General features: G+C 44.2%; 1 protein-coding gene across 1 annotated transcript in view; it reads right to left on the minus strand.

Moving 5' to 3' along the window:
• Positions 1–2326, minus strand: part of GALNT2 (polypeptide N-acetylgalactosaminyltransferase 2) — a 156768-nt gene extending 154442 nt beyond the window's left edge. Inside the window, exon 1 of the mRNA XM_084623353.1 lies at positions 2171–2326. Coding sequence (XP_084479479.1) covers positions 2171–2281 — 111 coding nt within the window. The 5' untranslated portion in view covers positions 2282–2326. The remainder of the gene's footprint in view (positions 1–2170) is intronic.
• Between the last annotated feature and the right edge of the window lie 16048 nt (positions 2327–18374).

Here is an 18374-nt window from a genome sequence, read left to right on the forward strand (position 1 = left end):
AACTCTCCCAACTGTAACTGTTCAGACTTATTGAATTTTGTATGGAATGGTAACTGGTCATGAAATTTGGAAAAAAGGATCAATACCACAGCCCTCTTAGTATTAATGAAGTTAAATAACGTGTCAAGTATATTTCCCTTGATATTAATTTCTCTAAATATTAACATTTTTGTCCGAGCTAATTTTCCCTGCCTCGATTATATACTATCAGCAGCCTATTTCTACTTACTAAATACACTTGTATGCACTCTCAACAAAGGAGCTTTTTAAGACCACTGCCCTAATTCCATCACATGCTAGACTTATTTTGGCTATGAGCCCTCTGTATCTGTTTAAGAAGAAGGGTTTGTATTTACAGTTATACATTAATATTTAGTTATAACATTAAAGTTTTATTCAATAGTTACGGCATAGTAAATTCATTTTGAACTATGAAAAGACAGTATGGCAAAACATTAACTCAGATGCAGACCCTTGTTGTACAAACTCTTACTCATGGAACTAACATGATTTTACTTCAAGATTTACTGTAGGATCTGTCCCTCAGCAGACGTCCGTCTTGAAAATACCTATTCAAACTCCATCAACGTTAATGGGAAATACAGACCCATCTTGTAATTGTGAAACATTACTTCAAAAAGAATTAAGGTTTGGATTTAAAAGGCAAATTCCTAGCTAAACAATGTTACCCTGGTTTTTTACATGATATGACATGAGCATATGTACAAAATAACAAACGTTCTGACAATTTTGCTACCCCTACCCATAACTTTTTTTAAAGTCGAAACTTCCTGGCTTTGCTAGTCTTAATAATATAAAACTTATTTTACATATTTTGTTAATTTGACACTGCAAAAATTAAAGTTTCGTATTTTAAAAAAGTTATCCTGTCTAAAGATCTTTGGACCCATATGAAAGTGGACTATAAAAGTACCTAACCAAAGCCTGACATTTCCATGACAAATGAAGTGTTACAATATATTATAAAATATTTACTTAAAAAGTCACAGTACACGATTACATTAAATGACTTCTGAATTGTATCTAGTCAGGCAGTTTCAAAGCATTATTAATTAAGCCACTAAAAAAAGGAGTGGAGCACCAGCTCAATCTAAGCTGGCATTTGAGAAGTCAGGCTCTTTTTGTTAAAGCACTGCAAAAATAAGGTTTAGAAAAATGAGGAATAAGGGACAGGGAAATAAAAAAATATCCACTGTTGTGATTAAAATTATATTTATCCTCTCTAGGTTGAAAAGTGGAACAACCGAATTATCACCCTCTTACACACACACGCAAAAGAACAGAGGATTATTATGAGAGGCTCTGCAATTACCAAGAAGAGGCGGAAAAGCAAGGGTGGCAGAAGAGGAGCCAGAGAGAGGAGGAGAAAACAGAAAGGGGACTTCATCCCAGCTACCCACCAAATAATATTTAAGAGACGATGTAATTAACCAGTTGCTTTTTCCAATGGGTGAATAGCTAGTCAGAACAGCTCTTCCTGCCCTTTCCCTCTTTGCCCCAGGCCCGGCCCCCATTCTCTACCCTCCCACACAAACTTCCCTACAGCCTGGGACGTGGCTCGTTGCAGTTGGAGAAGGAGCGATCCATACAATGACGAGGTGAAACCAGTCTGAAGTCCACAAAGAAACCATCTGCCTTTTAAAACGTGCTGAGGGAGGAGGGGGCGACACAAGCTTTTACCCACCCCCTTCCCCTCCTTCGTAGGAGGCAGAGGGGAAAAGAAATGAATCCCCCTCTCCCCCAACTTCTCCCTGCCCACCCCCGGGGGTCACATCACTTAGGAGGGAGCAGAGACAGCACTGAGGGGAGGTTGGACAAAGCCGCCGGCACCCGGTAGAGGAAGCCCGGGAGACTAGGCGACCCCCCCCCCGCCCCGACACACACAACACGGGCTGCGAGGGGCCCCCCCAGCAGGTCGCTATGGGGAAGGGGGACGTCGCCACGCCGCGGGGAGCCCACATACGCCCGGGGAGGGAAGGGGCTGCGTGGCGGGGAAGCGGACCGCGGACCACACGGGCTGGGGAGACCGGGGAACCCCCGCACCGGAGGGAGGGGACCAGACCGCCACAGGCCCCGGGAGCGGGGAGGCGCTGCCGGGGGAAGGGAGCCGCGCCGACCCGCCGACCCTGCCTCCCGGGCTCGCACTCACCTTCCTGCCGCCCCCAGCCAGCGCGGCGCTGCCCCCCGAGTACATGTAGTAGGCGATGCCCAGCACCCAGAGGAAGGCGAAGCAGAGCAGCAGCCGAGACCTGCGCCGCATCCTCCCGCCCGCCCCGTGCAGCCGCCGCCACCGCCGCCAGGCCAGCAGGAAACGGCCACCAGCCGCCGCCGCGCAGGGTCAGGGGGCAGAGGGCGAGCGCCCGCCCCCCGGCCAATCCCGAGCCGCCCGGCCCCACAAGGGGCGGGGCAGGGAAGGACGAGTGGCGTCTCCATGGTTACATCACGCTGGGCCTCCCACCGCCCCGCCCCGCCGGCTGGGAGGGCGGGGCTCCTGCCAGCCTCCCGTGACGCGAGCCACCTGCTCCGAGCGCCGCGTGAGCCTGGCGCTGGGGCTGCCGGCCTGGGACTCTGGGAGAGCATCCGCCGCAGCGCCCGGGAGAGGGAGGGTTAGCCCGCCCCGCCCTGCCCTGCCCTGCCCTGCCAGGCGTAACGGGCAGCCGGGGGGGAATAAAGCGCCAAGGGGGCGTGGGGATCAGTTTCTCACCCAAACGCAGCGCTGCTCCCCGAAGGGCTGGCCCCTCGTCGGAGCCGCAGGCATCTGAGCCAGAGGCACGCTTGCATAAAGGGAATCTTTATCGAAGGAGGGAAGGGGCTAACCTAAGCGGGGAGGCACCTGTGAAGAAAGTGGTGCTGTTTACAGGAAGAGGTTACAACTGAATCGTCATCTTTTTCTCCGGAAAGTTTAGCCAGTTGACCTGTTATTTGTAACCCACTCTGACCTAGACCACGTTTACAGGAGAAAACTGCATCGGTTTAACTAAATCGGTTTAGAAACTGATTTAGTTAAATCCGTGCAACCCCCTGGCACAGACTCTTATTCAAATAGGTAAGAAATCTTTAAGATATACTCCAACCTTAAATGTTAAATCCTTCTAGCAGGGCTTGGAGGTTGTACAGGGATTCTTCTTCCTCGCCTGCCTGGAGCCTCCCACAAGGGTAAGCCACCCATGCAGGGCCCCACACCCATACTTTGACTTGTTGCTTTTGGGACATCTCTTCCTGACAGTGTTCCCTTGCCTTCTGGTTGGGCCACCACTTACCTCAACTCTACCCCTAAGCAGCCCAAAATAGCTGCCACGCTGCTCCTGGTTCTCGCTGGGATTTGCTGACTTCTGTTTGTCACTTGCTGGGCCCCTTTTGGTGCCACCGGTCTCCTGTTGTTCAGTTCTGACTGCCATCTGCTCTCACAGTGAGCTAACATAAAACAAGAATGTGAAACTGAAAAGAACACCAAAAAAAACAAACAAACAGCATATATATCAGCATCATGGTATCCGATTAGGCTTGACATTCATGATTTTTAAAGGTTTGCTCTATCATCTCACCAAGTTTTTTTAAACTTTAGTCCATTTTATTGCTGCATATACTGACAGAGTCCCATATTTCTATGATTCTTCTGTCTACTGATGCCAACAGCCTCTGCCAATCCTGCTGCCCTTCTGCCAGTCCATCTGCACCAATGGCTGCAGTATCTGTTGCCAGTCTCTAGTAGACTTGACTCTAAGCAGTATGGGAATGTGGCAAGGGACCAGTGTTAGGGCTGGCAAAAGCTCTGTTACATTAGCAGGGGGGAAAAACAGTAGCCATTAGGAAAGGAGTGTAAAAATCTGCCCCTGCTGCTCACCCAAGAAGAGACTTTGTTGACAGTCTCATCAGAGAGGCTGAAGACTACACAGACCTGGAAGCTGAGAGGTGATCTTTTCATACCAAGGCTGACTGCCTGTGCTGTAGTTGTTCAGCATCTGAAGATTTAATTCATAGAACCTCCCAAGGCTTGAATGTGGGATACAATGTGTGACAAAGGGTATATCTACACTGCAATTGCAGGTGTGATTACAGCACCAGTAGACATACCCAAGCTAGCTTTAATCTAGCTAGCGCAAATATCAATAGCAGTGAAACTGCAACAGCATTGGCTTTGGTGCAGGCTGTACAAGCCTGTCCAAGACCCTTGGGCGGCTAGCCCATGTGGCTGTCCATGTTTTCATGGCTTCACTGCTATTGGTACTCATACTAGCTAGCTGAAAGCTAGTTCAAGTATGTCTACACATGATGCGATCACAGCTTTGATTGCAGTGTAGATTTTCCCACAAAATGAGGAACACAAAACAATTATTGATGCTGGAAACTTAAAATGGTGCAAAGAGATTTATCCTGTTAGTGCAAATGACTCTGTAAATTCAGTTTCATGATTCTTAGTTTTGAAAGTAAATAATTTTCAACAATAAAATTGAGGGAGACACTCAATTCGTGTGGAACTTTTGGAACAAAATGATTGACATTCCTTGGAGTGAGGTACACTTCTCAGAGGTCTCGGCCACAGTGAGCCATATAAACATTATGAGAGAGATTCTCAGGTGCCCCCAAAGCATGTTGAATGCAGGAGGGGATGAGGAGAGGAGGTGCAAAGGAGCTAGGGTCAATCCTGGGGCCAGTTCTTCACTGGCCTGGTTCTCGGTGTAGTTTAGGGCAGCCACAGCAGCCAGTGATTGTCCCTGGCCACACCCACTATGCCACAGCTGAGGTAGGAACATGTATGCCAGCCCTATGCCCCTGGAAGATTCCTTAACTGAACAGTTCAGATCTGCCAGGTTTTGAGCCAGGGAGCATATACAAAGAAGATTTAACAGACCCAGTAACAGTACTAACGACCAAATTGTTTCACATAGAAAACATCACACACTGGTGTCTAAAGTGTTAAAATATGGAGCCTTCCCAATCTCTTTTAACTTTACAAGGTCTAAGGGGCCTGAGCCACAAACTGCTACTCCCGCTTACAAAGTCCATGAGACTCCTTCCTTGCCTCCTTCACAACCTCAAGATCTTCATTCAGATTTTCGAAGACCTTCCTGCAGCCCCTGCAGTGTCCTCACTGATTCACAGCAACATATGGTCCCATTACTAGACTTTTCATTCCACAGCAAAATTAGCCACCCGTGCATGCACAGCAAATCCTTCCATAGCCGCACACTTTCCAAGCTTAGCAAAATAAAGTACTGCACATGCTCACTATGCAATTTTCAAAGGCTTATAACTCAGCCAAATCCAAAGTAATTTCCTCTGGAAAAAGCAAAGGCCCTTCTGCTCAACAAGGGCTAGCTACTCCTATGCCAGATTTCACTTTTCAACCTTCTGCTGATTAAGTCATAGAAAGGTTTCAGTAATTTATTTTAGAATGGGAAATGTATTTTTCATGCTTCTGATATTCGAGAATGACTGAACCAGTTTTGCTGAAACATTCCAAATATATTAATCTTTGGGCAGACACCAAGGCCAGAAAATTTCATCCTGAAATGTAAATGTTTCAGAAAGTTGTAAGCAAGTAAAGCACAGGGAGTTAGAATGTAAATCATTATGCAGTCTTTATTATATATTAGAAGCTGCCTCTCCTATTATAGCACATTCACACACATTCTTCTCTGCCCCAAAAATCCTATCCTACTTACGCAGCAAAGTAAAAACTAAATTAAGTTTGCCTTAAAGCGAAAAATGTAAGCAATCTTGAATGCATTTCAAAAGAAAATATTAGAATATTTTAAGAGCAGCATTGGTAGAATGATCCAGAGAATGTAAAGGGAAATCATGTCCCCTGATGCAGATATCAATGCCTCCTTCAGAAGATAGCATGCTTCTAGCCCCCTTGAAATATGCCATTTTCCTACCAATTCTGCAGAAACCTGTACAAACTATTTCCCTATTTCCAATTTGCCCTACCTGAGCAAAATTATTGAGAAAGTTTGTAACAACTAAATTCCAGCAGCACATAACTTCTTCCAGTGTTCTCAACCCTGACAATCAAATTTCAGAATGAGATATGGCACAGAAACAGCTCTCTTGAAAGAAAGATTACGGAAAGAAGAGAGAATCCCTAGAGGGATTTGCTGTAACATTGACCTCAGCTTTTGACTGAGGATAATTGATCACTGATTATCAGGTTTGTGTGACTCCTCAGGGTCATGCTGTACTTTTCACAGCTCCCAGTGACACAGCATTGTCAACAGTGGTGAGGAACACTTTCTACCATTTGTGACAGGATACGGGATTCCACCCCTTCCTCTCAGACAAGACTATACCCACTGTGATCCACAGCTCAAACTACCACTAATCATTCTCACCAGGGGATGCGAGGAAATACCAAGTGAAAACTACAACTAATACGTCACATGGCAGCCTGTCTTTTGAGCAACAAAGATAAATCAGAACAAACTGCACCATTGTTTTTCAAACTCCACTAGCACTTTATACATTTCTGCTTTAAATTCAGAGTCATACTCCAAATCAACAAGGTCCTTAATGGCCTAGGACCAGGCAACAGAAGAAACTATCTATCCATCTGCGACCCAGCAAAGCAGCTGCCCTCTGCAGGAAAACTTCAACTAAAATAGCCCAGGATAAGATTCTTGGATGATTGGACAAAGAACTCCCACTTACAGAATGCCTTACTATACAGGATGAGACTGAGCCTCAGCCTAACCATGTTCACCACCTATTCAAGAAGATCTTTCCCCACTAGCATCATGCCCTTCCACCTCCCACACTAGGTGGAAGGGGGAATAAGGGAAAAAAAAGACTTGCCAGAAGAGAGGAAGAAGAGGGTGGAGAAGGAATGGGAAAGTGAGGAAACAGAAAGACCGTCTCTGAGCATGCTTTAAGCTACATTTCATGTTGCTCCACACTTGGGCCCTGATCTTTCACTCAGTGAAGTCAATGACAAAGGTGCCAGTCAGTGCAGCATTAGAACCTCAGGTACCTCAGTGATAGGAACCTTAGAAATACAACAGATTAGATAGATTATTTCCCTGATCTATTTAGAGAGATAGGTGTAGACTACCAGAAAAGCTCAGAAAAATAGGATCCAATGTAGAAAACAAATGCCATAAACACATATCAGCTTGAATTGATCTTTTCAAAGGCATGGGGCTCAGTCTATCAGTAATAAGCAAATACACTGTTTAATTTGAAAAAAAAATTTTCTTCCAGATTCTTCAATTTATTATACAGTAGAACCATGTTCAAACATACTCAATGGACCACAAACCTGGAAATCCTCATCCCATCCGCTACATCATGCTCATGGTTGACCAAGGACGTAGCATTGTCAGATGAGTGTTATTAGTCCATATCTCCTGGTGCTCTCTTTTTGCCAGGTGGGGGTGCTACTACAAATGGACTGATCTGAACCTGCCCCAACACTGTGTCTGACACAGTAGTTCCACTGCTTTTTCTAACACATTTGGTGGCTTGATATATAAGCCACAATATAGTATTTATGTCATTACTGTACTGTATAGTCCAGGACACTGCTCAAGAATATTTTTCATCATGCAATTAAGTAGTTGTTTGACATAGTATCCTTGATTTTTAAAGTTAAAAATGCATTATAAATAAATATACCATGCATTACTTTATCATGTTTGTTTGCATATTTGTTTGCATAATCTGCAAAATCTGGTATTTTGCATCGAGTCTCCTAATCATTTGAACAAATTAGTCAGGTTTCTATATCACAATCAAGAGCATATTTCATGTAAGAAAGAAAATAAATGGCCAAAATAATTTCAGTTCACATAGCTTTCAGAAGTCATATCTTGATTTTTTCCCCAAATTTAATCATTCGGTACTTTGGAAGGGACAGTAAATAGGCCCTTACACAGCAGGAAATGGAAACCAACCTTGATTGTAGCCTTTATGGCCCTTTTGGCTTTGAAATTTTATATATTTCCGTAAGGCAAGGACAAAAACAATCAAGAGAAATTCCTCTCACACTCTTCTACTTCCAACGCAAGGAGCCAAAGTCATCATCTGAGTAACTCCACTGAACCAGGGAAGAATCTGGCCCAACAAGTCCATCAGAGAAACAAGAGAATTCCAAAGAAAGAGACTGCACCTCAGGGACGGTGTGTTTTCTTGGCACTGTGGCCTTTCCAGAGCTTCCAATAGAACAGCAAGTGTTTCCATTCAAGAAGAGAGATCGCAAATGAAAGGACTTTCCATCTATGTCTCTTTAAGCTGAAGGACTTTGATAGTACAACATCAGAAAAACAATCTTTTTTCCTCCCTCACTCCACCAGAGTAATGTTCACTGTTTTCTCAACTTCCAAAAGTATTTCTGCGTAGTCAGTGTGTGGCGAGAGACATGCATCTCTCCGAGAGATGGCTAACTTATGATTTTACTTGTCAATTTATCTCTTCTACTTATACAGCTACAAATGACGTCATATCTATTAAAATAACATTTTGTCTTAAGAAATTCACAAGGAAGGTAATTTATCCAATAATTTAGATATAGATATACCAAGTGTGAACCTCATCTTGCACACATAAGTGTAAATTAGGTATGTCATGGTTCCCAGGTATCACAGGGTGGCTGGCCCCTGTAACTGAAGCTGGTACAGTCCCCCTCTGCCAGAGCAGCTGCTCCCAGTTGACCCAGTTAAGAGGGTGGGGCTGTATCTGGGGCTATGAAGAACCGGCTGTGGGAAGGAACTGGCTGAGAGAGAACGAGCCAGAAAGAGTCAGGAAGCAGGACAGTAGAGCCTGTGGTATATAGGCAAGCCTAGGCCTGATCAAAACTAAAGGGCTGCCCCTGAAGCGCAGGGAAGGAACCATTAAGCCCAGACCACAAATGAATTATTGGGACAATGAATGAGAAAACAGGAACAGGAGTGAAGGTCAAAGGTTAAAAATCAGGTATTCAGAAGGGGACACTGTAGAGAACCCTGGACCCTGCTCAGTAATCCTCAAAGGTGTCCAAGAAGAAGTCAGTGGACACCGCCCAGCGGAACCGGAATAGGACTGCTAAAATAGAATCCCCTGGGAGGGGAGACAGTGAAAGTCAGAGGTGCAAAGAGTGAGCCAAGGAATGGTTTTTAGGTTGTTTGTTAAGTCTGGACAATAAAAACTTGTGTAAAAGAGATGTGAGTGTGGCATTGCGTCCTTGATAAGCTGGGAAGAAGCCCAGCCTTGTGACATTGGGCTAGCTGCACATTGTCCCTTCTTGGAGTCTTGGAGTGTACCACCAACTGGTGTCAGGCCTTGGACTTTTACTTCTTCTGGCATGGAATTCTGCAATTTGCCTACTCTTAGACCAGGCTCTGAATTACAGCCCCCTGATTCCAGTTATGACCAGCCTGTTCAGTGATACCTCTCAGTTCATCTCAACCTCCCGCCCCTTTTCTAGGGTCTTCTTGGGGTTAGGTCTCCTTTTGATCTCAGGCTTAGCTTTGGGGAAGGTACCCCATTCTAATCTGGATGGAGCCAGTTATTGATTGTTATCTTAAATCCTTTGAAGCTGGGTACCTGAGAGGCTGTCTTATCTGTGTGATGGTTTCACCTTTCCTAGGTTCTTGAACAGCCATCCCTTTTTCATAGAATCATAGAATCATAAAATATCAGGGTTGGAAGGGACCTCAGGAGGTCATCTAGTCCAACCCCCTGCTCAAAGCAGGACCAATCCCCAACTAAATCATCCCAGCCAGGGCTTTAAAAACTACTTAAAAACTTACAAACCTTAGTGACCTTAAAAACTACTAAGGAAGGAGATTCCACCACCTCCCTAGGTAACGCATTCCAGTGTTTCACCATCCTCCTAGTGAAAAAGTTTTTCCTAATATCCAACCTAAACCTCCCCCACTGCAACTTGAGACCATTACTCCTATGTTCTGTCATCAGCTACCACTGAGAACAGTCTAGATCCATCCTCTCTGGAACCCCCTTTCAGGTAGTTGAAAGCAGCTATCAAATCCCCCCCCATTCTTCTCTTCCGCTGACTAAACAATCCCAGTTCCCTCAGCCTCTTCTCATAAGTCATGTGTTCCAGTCCCCTAATCATTTTTGTTGCCCTCCGCTGGACTCTTTCCAATTTTTCCACATCCTTCTTGTTTTTCACAGCCTCCTTTGATTTAACTCTATGCATTCAGGCAGGCAACAATACCAGACTGAACAGGGAGACTGAAGAACATTTAATATTCATAAAAGATAATTCCCAGTTTGTCACAAGGAATAACTCCACTGAACTTAATGGCGTTACAATGGGGTAAAACCAATGTAAGTGAGAGAAGAATGAGGCCTATGTTTATCTCCCTTTTTCAAGATGGGTGCAAAAACAATATTAATATGCACCTGTAATTATGGTTCTAATGCATACAAACTTCCTACCAATTATCCCTGCTAGGAGCAAGAATAATTTAACCATGGAGATAACTAGTGGGGTCAGCATCAGGCCTAAAAGTGAACATGCATAAATATGTGGACTATGGCCTTTGACACATAGGCTTCACCAAGCGTCCCTCTGTGATGAGAGTAGCCCCTCAGCAAGTCTGGGGACAGGTTGTACCCTGCACTACCTCTGCTGGCCACAGGTTTTCCGGATAGTACCTGTGGGGAGCACCTGTCAGCATTTGGCATTCTACTGGTAAACTTCAGTGTCAGTGTTGCTAAAATACACTTGCCAAATGCCCATTCATGTGAAATTTGAGTGACTTTTTAAAAAGGTTTGAGTTTTCATTGCTCTGTTGGTGATAAATTACGTTCTACACGGATGTTCCAAGACAATCCTACAGGAACTGATACTTCAGCTGTTCAGTACAAAGTTAGTAAGAGAAGTTCTTTAGGATAATCATTATATAAAATTTGGATAAATATTTGCCTAGAGGTGCATATATATACACATTTTATCTTAGTATTCCACGGGGCAGCGATGGCAAAAAAAAGAGTGCTAATTCCTGCCTTTAACTGAAGCAGCCAGGCCAGGAGTTCTTGATGTTTTGACAGCAATGCATTTGTCCTAGGAATCTCCTGGAGCTGTCCATAACTTATGTAGTGCAAGAAAGGGTGGGTGGGTTGGTTCTTAATTCTTCATGTTTGTTTCAGTGTTACAAAGTGTTACAACAGGTGAGACGTGCTGGAAAATCACCAAAATGTGTTATGTAATTTGGACAGCTTCTCTTCCCTTACAGGGCAGGCTGGTTCTGGATGAACTGCCTGCACTGTTTACTATTCTTGTGCATTAGAGCAGTTTACACAAGAGTTCTCTTGCTGGCTTGCGTGCAAATCTGATAGCAACAGAGACTAAACATCCTACCAAACCTGTAGGTCATGATTCCTTGAGGAAGAGGGGTATGTCCCAACATGTAAGCCAAACACATATCCTAGCACACCTTTATGCACTGTGGAGAGATCTGCCTGGCTCCCTATGCCCTTTTCAGTAGGCATCCGTGTACACCAGCAGGCCACAGTGCAGGATTTAGCCAGACAAAGAAGACAAAAATCTTCATGTCTTGTGGTGTGCGTGTGTTGGTTTTTGTTTTGTTGTTGTTTTTGTTTGGGTTTTTTTATGCTTCAAGGCATTTTCTTGGAGGGGTCAGCTGGAACTAAAAACCTGGCTTTGTATAGTAAACCTGCTTGTTTTAATCTCTCAAGTCATAAATTTGCTTAGTCCAGTCTTTTTGTGGAGGGTGGTATCCTTCTAGGCTTATTGGAGAGTAATACATCTTGGTGCAATTAATCACATTGAAATAGTTTTCTGGTGCATTACTTTAATAAAACAATTTCCCCAGCAGTTTGGAGTTTCCCTGGATCAGATCAGGATGTTCTTTACTGGCGTTCTGTAATCTTTTCAGTTTTTCTCCATTGTTTTTTTGGCTAGGTTGCCTCCAAGCATACCATGTGTTTTAGTAATAATAACAAAAGGCAAATATGAAGCCACTCATAAGACCATTATTTTCATTAGCTCTTCTGTTCTAAAAGCCAGGAAAACATCAGCAGGGCCCACCAGACCCTAGCCAGCTGTCTTCTTCCTCCAGTCGTCAAAACAGTGACCTATTATGTAAGCTTTACTAGAAGAGTTTGACAGAAAACCAAATTAGAATCATAGAATATCAAGGTTGGAAGGGACCTCAGGAGATCATCTAGTCCAACCCCCTGCTCAAAGCAGGACCAGTCCCCAATGTTTGCCCCAGATCCCTAAATGGCCCCCTTGAGGACTGAACTCACAACCCTGGGTTTAGCAGGCCAATGCTCAAACCACAATTAGTTCAGGATCTCACTGGTATCTTAGATGCTAAGTTTGATCAACTAGCCCTCTCAGTATAGTATAGAAAGTATAGAAAGTACAGAATCAGAACGGATGGAGCAGAGCCAAAAAGAAATTGTGAGGAAATTGAATTAAGGTGCACACGCACACTCAAAGAAAGCAAATGTGACACTGCTACCAATTCATGGAACACTAATGTTAAACTACAAGTATTGCATCAAAACAATGAATTACCACCAAGTGAGAGTGGCCAATGTCTAGGGTGACCAGACAGCAAGTGTGAAAAATTGGGACAGGGGCTGGGGGGTAATAGGAGCCTATATAAGAAAAAGACCCAAAAATCGGGACTGTCCCTGTAAAATCGGGACATCTGGTCACCCTACCAATGTCAGATTTCTGGCATTATCTACCAAGAGGTCTAATCACATTTATTACAGCTAGAGCAGGTAGCAACAGCTAGAGAAAAGGTTGCAGGAATTTCTTCATTTTGGGCTAAATTCTGCCCAGCTTCATTCCATCAATACTCCCATTTTCTTCTATATAACTACTCCTGGAGTGGAGTAGGATGCAGCATGAGGAAGAGCAGCAGAGTCTAGCCTTTAATATTTTTTCTTTTAAAAAAACTAGGAAATTTCATACAAAAAAATTGCACTGAAGGCCAAATTGTGTCTTTTAGGCATTGGTTTGTATTGGAGATGCATAGACCAGGGACAGCTCAGGAAGTTTTTACACCTGTGTAAATCACTGACTTCAACGGAGTTACTTCCAATTTACACCCTTGCAGATCCCTATGTCACTGCACATGTTCTCAGGCCCTGCAGTGCCTGGTGGATATCTGGGCAGAGGCACTTTGATGCAATATTACAGTTGCCTGACTGTACCATGAGCTCGTATTATTACTCATCAAAGGAGCAGGAGAGAGACATCTGGTTTGTGACTGAGAGATCCTAAGAGATTATGGATACTTCTTAGTCTTGATCTGTCCCTGCCCTCCAAAAATGTCATTATACAGCTGCTGTGAAGCATACCAAAATATTTTAAAATAAAGGGCCAAATTGTGCCCTCAAAGGCCCAAATGTGGCTCCTGCTGAAATTGATGGGAACCCTCTCCTCTTTCAGACAGCCTAGGGTAGAATCTGAACCAAAGACTTTACAAAATAGTTTTACATGGTTGAACTGAAGGAGTGGACACATATGTGGGGAGCAACGGGACATGGTGGGATTCTGAGCGAGCTGCAGATAAATGCCAGTGAAGCACTGGGTCAGTATTGGCCAAGGGACCTGAGGGAGGCTGGAGGCTGACACGGAGAATTATATTTTATAATTTATTTTTGAAAGAAAAATATCTGGGACCAGGATGGGTCAAAGGTTCCATTTAAGTTGATGGTGTTCTAAAAACGATGACTGCAACGTTAAGACTTTCTGAACTCACCCCTGTAGCATACAGCCCAACCTTTTCAGTCTGACTACCTGCCAAACTTGCCTATAATTACGGTGCATCATTTATTAATAGTGAGAGCGGAGGGTGTGGAGCGTGGGAAATTAAGGGTGTATGTGGGTGTAAATGACAGCAAAATGTATTTCTATGTATCTATGCCGATGCCAAGGAATGAGATAAGGTGGGTGAGGTAGTGTCTTCTATTGGGTCAACTTCTGTTGGTGAAAAAGACAAGCTTTCAAGCTTACATAGAGCTCTTCTTTAGGTCTGGGAAAGGTATTCAGAGTGTCACAGCTAAATACAAGGTGGAACAGATTGTTTAGCATAAGTAGTTAGCGCATATTGTGAGGAACCATTCAAGGTGAAGTGGCCAGTTAACGCCTCTGCAGTCATAGGACAAAAAAGGGGGTTTAGTGGGTTACAGATTGTTATAATAAGCCAAATATCCAGTGTCCATGGCCCTGTCTACACATACAGCACTGCAGCGACACAGCTGTACCAACAGACTTGTGCGGCTGCAGCACGTCTGGTGAAGACGCTCTATGCCAACGGGAGAGAGCTCTCCCGTTGGCATAAAAAACCTACCCTGCGAGCAGCATAAGCTATGTTGTCAGGAGAAGCTCTACCACCAACATAGCGCTATGCACACAAGTGCTTATGTAGGTGTAATTTATGTCACTCAGAGGGTGGAATATTCACACCCCTGAGCAGCATAAGTTTTGCCCACATAGGTGGTAGTGTAGACATAGCCTATGAATGTCTTTCCTCATCACATTGTTCAAAACACTGCGATGAAGGCTAGCAAGGAATTTCCAGTCACTTGAAATTGATGTGGGAGATTATCCTGTGGATCTCTATTACTTTTGGAGGCAAGAGTATGGAACTCAAGAACAAACGGCAGTAATACAGAGCTGTATAACTTGTGTTGGATAAATAATTGAGGGCTATGGCTAAACAGGTGAACACCAGCTGGCTAAGTCTGGAATTAACTGTAACTCAAACTGCACAGCAGACTCTTGATTTTGGAAGCTACTAGCTCTCAGCAAACATTTCAGCTATTCACTTCCAAAGACTGCTGACACACATGTAAGACCTGGTGTCTGATCTAATATAAACATAAGCCATGCTGTACTGGAACAAGTCTCTGTTGAGCCATCAAGCTTGGTTTCCTAGCTCTAGCTGTGGCCAGTATGTGATGAGTCACAGGAAGTTGAAAAATCCCCCAAAATACATCAAGTCAATTGGGCATTGCTATATGCTAGGGGGAGGGGGCATTCCTTCCTGATGCCACCAGCTGATCAATACAATACAATCACTGTGTATAACCATCTATTGAAAAGAGAGTGGAACGTCTGACTTGTGCTAGTCATTTACAGTCTGATGTAGCTTTGGAAATGTTTTTCTCCTCTGGATTCTTCAGGGATTTAAGATGTAAGCAGTGTAAGGATGAGCTCCACCCTGACATCTGGTGGTGAGGTGTGGCAAGTTATAGAAAAGAACTTCAGGGGCCTATCTCATTTGCATAGGCACACCCACCCCGCCAAGAATGAGGCCATAGCTGCCCAAATGGTCACTTTGGCTGCTGTGGGATCCCCAGTGTCTCTGTTATTGGGGCAGGAAGAATAAATTGTTATTACCCTGATTATGGGAACTGTGCTTGGAACTGTACTTGGCCTTTTGTTATGATGGAGGGACTCACCATCAACTAAGTAGCACTCACTAGGCATGGGTTCCAAAACTCTGCGAATTGAGAGAGGTTAGGGATAAGTATTAATACTTTGTGGCATGGGCCCCTTGGTGAGGGCCTTACATGCTAATTGCACTTTCTCCTCTCTCCACTGTGGAATATCAGAGCTAATTTTTATTTCATGAGGAGTCTAGTTACAGGCTGCTGAGCTCGCTTTGGGTTAATGGTGTACCAGCACTGAGGCTCCCCTACTATAAGCTGAATTCACCAAAGAGCTGAACTGACGAAGAGCTGAAATCACTGAGCATTGTGTTAAGTAGTGGGGGAGCCTAAAGATATATTGTGGAGAAGTTTGCTGGAGTGCCTTGTGGACAGGCTGGTGGAGCAGTTCATAGGATGGCGGGAGCTGCTGGTGGGACACGGAGCGGAGCAGTTCGTGGGACGGCGGGAACTGCTGGTGGGCTGCGGAGCGAAGGCCTATGGAGCTGTGGGGCGGTCAGCTTCAGATCATGTAAGGTGCCTTTTACCCCCGCCCCCATCTCCACCCAGGTTGGGAGGTAAAGCTCTGCAGATAAACTTTTGAACTCTGGGGCTGCCCTGACCAGGGACTGAGACTTTTGGGTCACTGGACTTTTGGGACTTTGGGTGATTTGGGGTTGCTGGACTCAAGAAACAAAGGGAAAGGGCATGCCCCAATTTGCTTGGAGTGCGTTTTTGCTCATGGGTTGTGTTATGAATCCTGTTGGTGGTGTTTCCCCAACATAATGCCACATTGTTTCTCTCTGTTATTAAAAGGCTTTTTGCTACACTCAGACTAGGTGCTTGCGAGAGGGGAAGTATTGCCTCTTGAAGGCGCCCAGTGGGGGTGGTATATATTTGTCCCAGGTCACTGGGTGGGGGCTCGAGCCGGTTTGCATTGTGTTATTGGAATGGATCCCCTAGATATTGAACCCAGCCCTTGTTGCTGCCAACTCTGAGGGGAAGAAGAGTTACAAAAGATTTACAGTTCTGGTTAGCAAGGAATGCAATTTCAACCTATCAGATTAATTTTATGCCCACGGCAGCCAGAGGTAGAAATAAGCATTCTGGCAAATGTATAGAGGACATTGGATGATTGCCAACAGAAGACGACACTGGAATGAGAAAAGAAATACTATATTCCAGTGTAGGTGTGAGATAATGATGATGAGTAATCTATTACAGATTATTTCTGCTTGTTTTAAACCATACAGACCTTCCAGGAATAATGTATGTTTAATATCAAACCACTTAAAATCCCTCCGCTGCAGTACTCCATTTGCTTCATGCTAATAAACAAGACAAATATGGGGTAGCCTGTTCCACCAGACTCTACTGTAATAAACACGGGGAGGCTGAGGGAGGTTGGGTTTTTCTGCCTGCTGTGGGGAGCAGGTCATGTGGGGCTGGCTGAGTGGGAATGAAGGAGACTCTCTTAAGGCCTACACTGTCCCCAGGAAAAGCATGTCCTCCAGTTTGAGACACCAAAGCGCCCCCCAAAAGAGCAGCTCCTTTCCCTGTTTGAGACACTGAAGCCTCCCACAAAAAGCAGTTTATCCTATTTTAAGACAATAAGTTATCCCACAGAGAGTAATTCCCCATAGTCTGGGACACTGAGGTCTCTCACAAGCAGCAGCTTCCCCTAATGTGAGACACCAAGCTTCCCGCAAAAGCAGCTCCTCCACTGTCAGACTCTGGACCCTCTCCCCACACCCAGAGCAGTTCTCCCCTCTGTCTTTTCCGACACCCATGGCAGGTTGCTACAGTCAAGTGCTGGCAGCTTCACAAAAACATTTAATTTCTTCAGACTTCAACTGACTTTAATTACAAGTTCTGTTTGTAAAATCTCTCCTTCAGCAAAACTGGATGTCTTGAGGGACTGGTATGGAATACAAAGGGTTGCTGGCTCTCCCTCTGCTTAGTAATTACCAGAAATTGTTACTCTTTGACACTTTGACAGCAACTAGTACTTGGTTGCTTATCCATAGGGAAAACTGTACTGAGACTATTCTATTTCTTTTGCGAACATGCCATCATTAAATTGGTAAAATTCCAGAGCCTCCTCACTCTGCCTCCCACAAGCAATAAGGCAATAAGTGCAGATTAAATTTAAAGTATTTTTATAGTTTGGAAACTGACAATTTCTAAGCAATTTTTTATTTGTGCAAGTCCCACTTATGGTCACATAAAATATTGACAGAATCCAACATTTCTTGGATTTTGTTTTACTAAGGTGCCTTTTGTGGTTTACTGATAGTAAATTTACTTACAGAAATATGTAAGTCCAATTGCTATAGTGTACAAATGCACAGATTATAATAACCAGCATAAGCAATTAGCCCTTATGTGAGATAGTCTGCATAATTTATTTGTGGGTTCACCGGCTGATTCTGACTATATATATATGTGGAGTAAACAGACTAGCAAAGAAAGAAAACTAAAGTATATATGTGTGTGCTGTGATTTTCAAAGCCAACTAGGAAATTTCGCCACACACCTCATGTTAATTGAAAATTTAAAGAGATAGATATATATATACACAAAACACACACATACAAATATATGTATATAAACATACAGACATATATGCACATATATGAATAAGAAAAGCCTCTACAGTTACACTGCTATAGCAATTTTTTATTCCTGTAAATGAATGACGCACTTCCAGTCAACTACAGTCTTGAATCTTGAATAAATATATTCATCCTATACAATTTTGCCTCTACCCAGAACCTTTCTTTTCACTGTGAGGTAAATAATGACTCACTTCCCATGACGCAATATCAGATTTTGGGTGGCTGACATGTAGGGTCGCCAATTGTCTAATCACACAAACCCAAACACCCTAGCCCCGCCCTTTCCCCATGGCCACACCCCTGCCCCACCCCTTCGCTGAGGCCCCACCCACTCCATCTCCTCTCCCTCCATTGCTCACTCTCCCCCACCCTCACTCA

This window comes from Lepidochelys olivacea, assembly GCF_965140295.1.
Source record: "Lepidochelys olivacea isolate rLepOli2 genome assembly, chromosome: 3".
NCBI classification, from domain to species: Eukaryota; Metazoa; Chordata; order Testudines; family Cheloniidae; genus Lepidochelys; species Lepidochelys olivacea.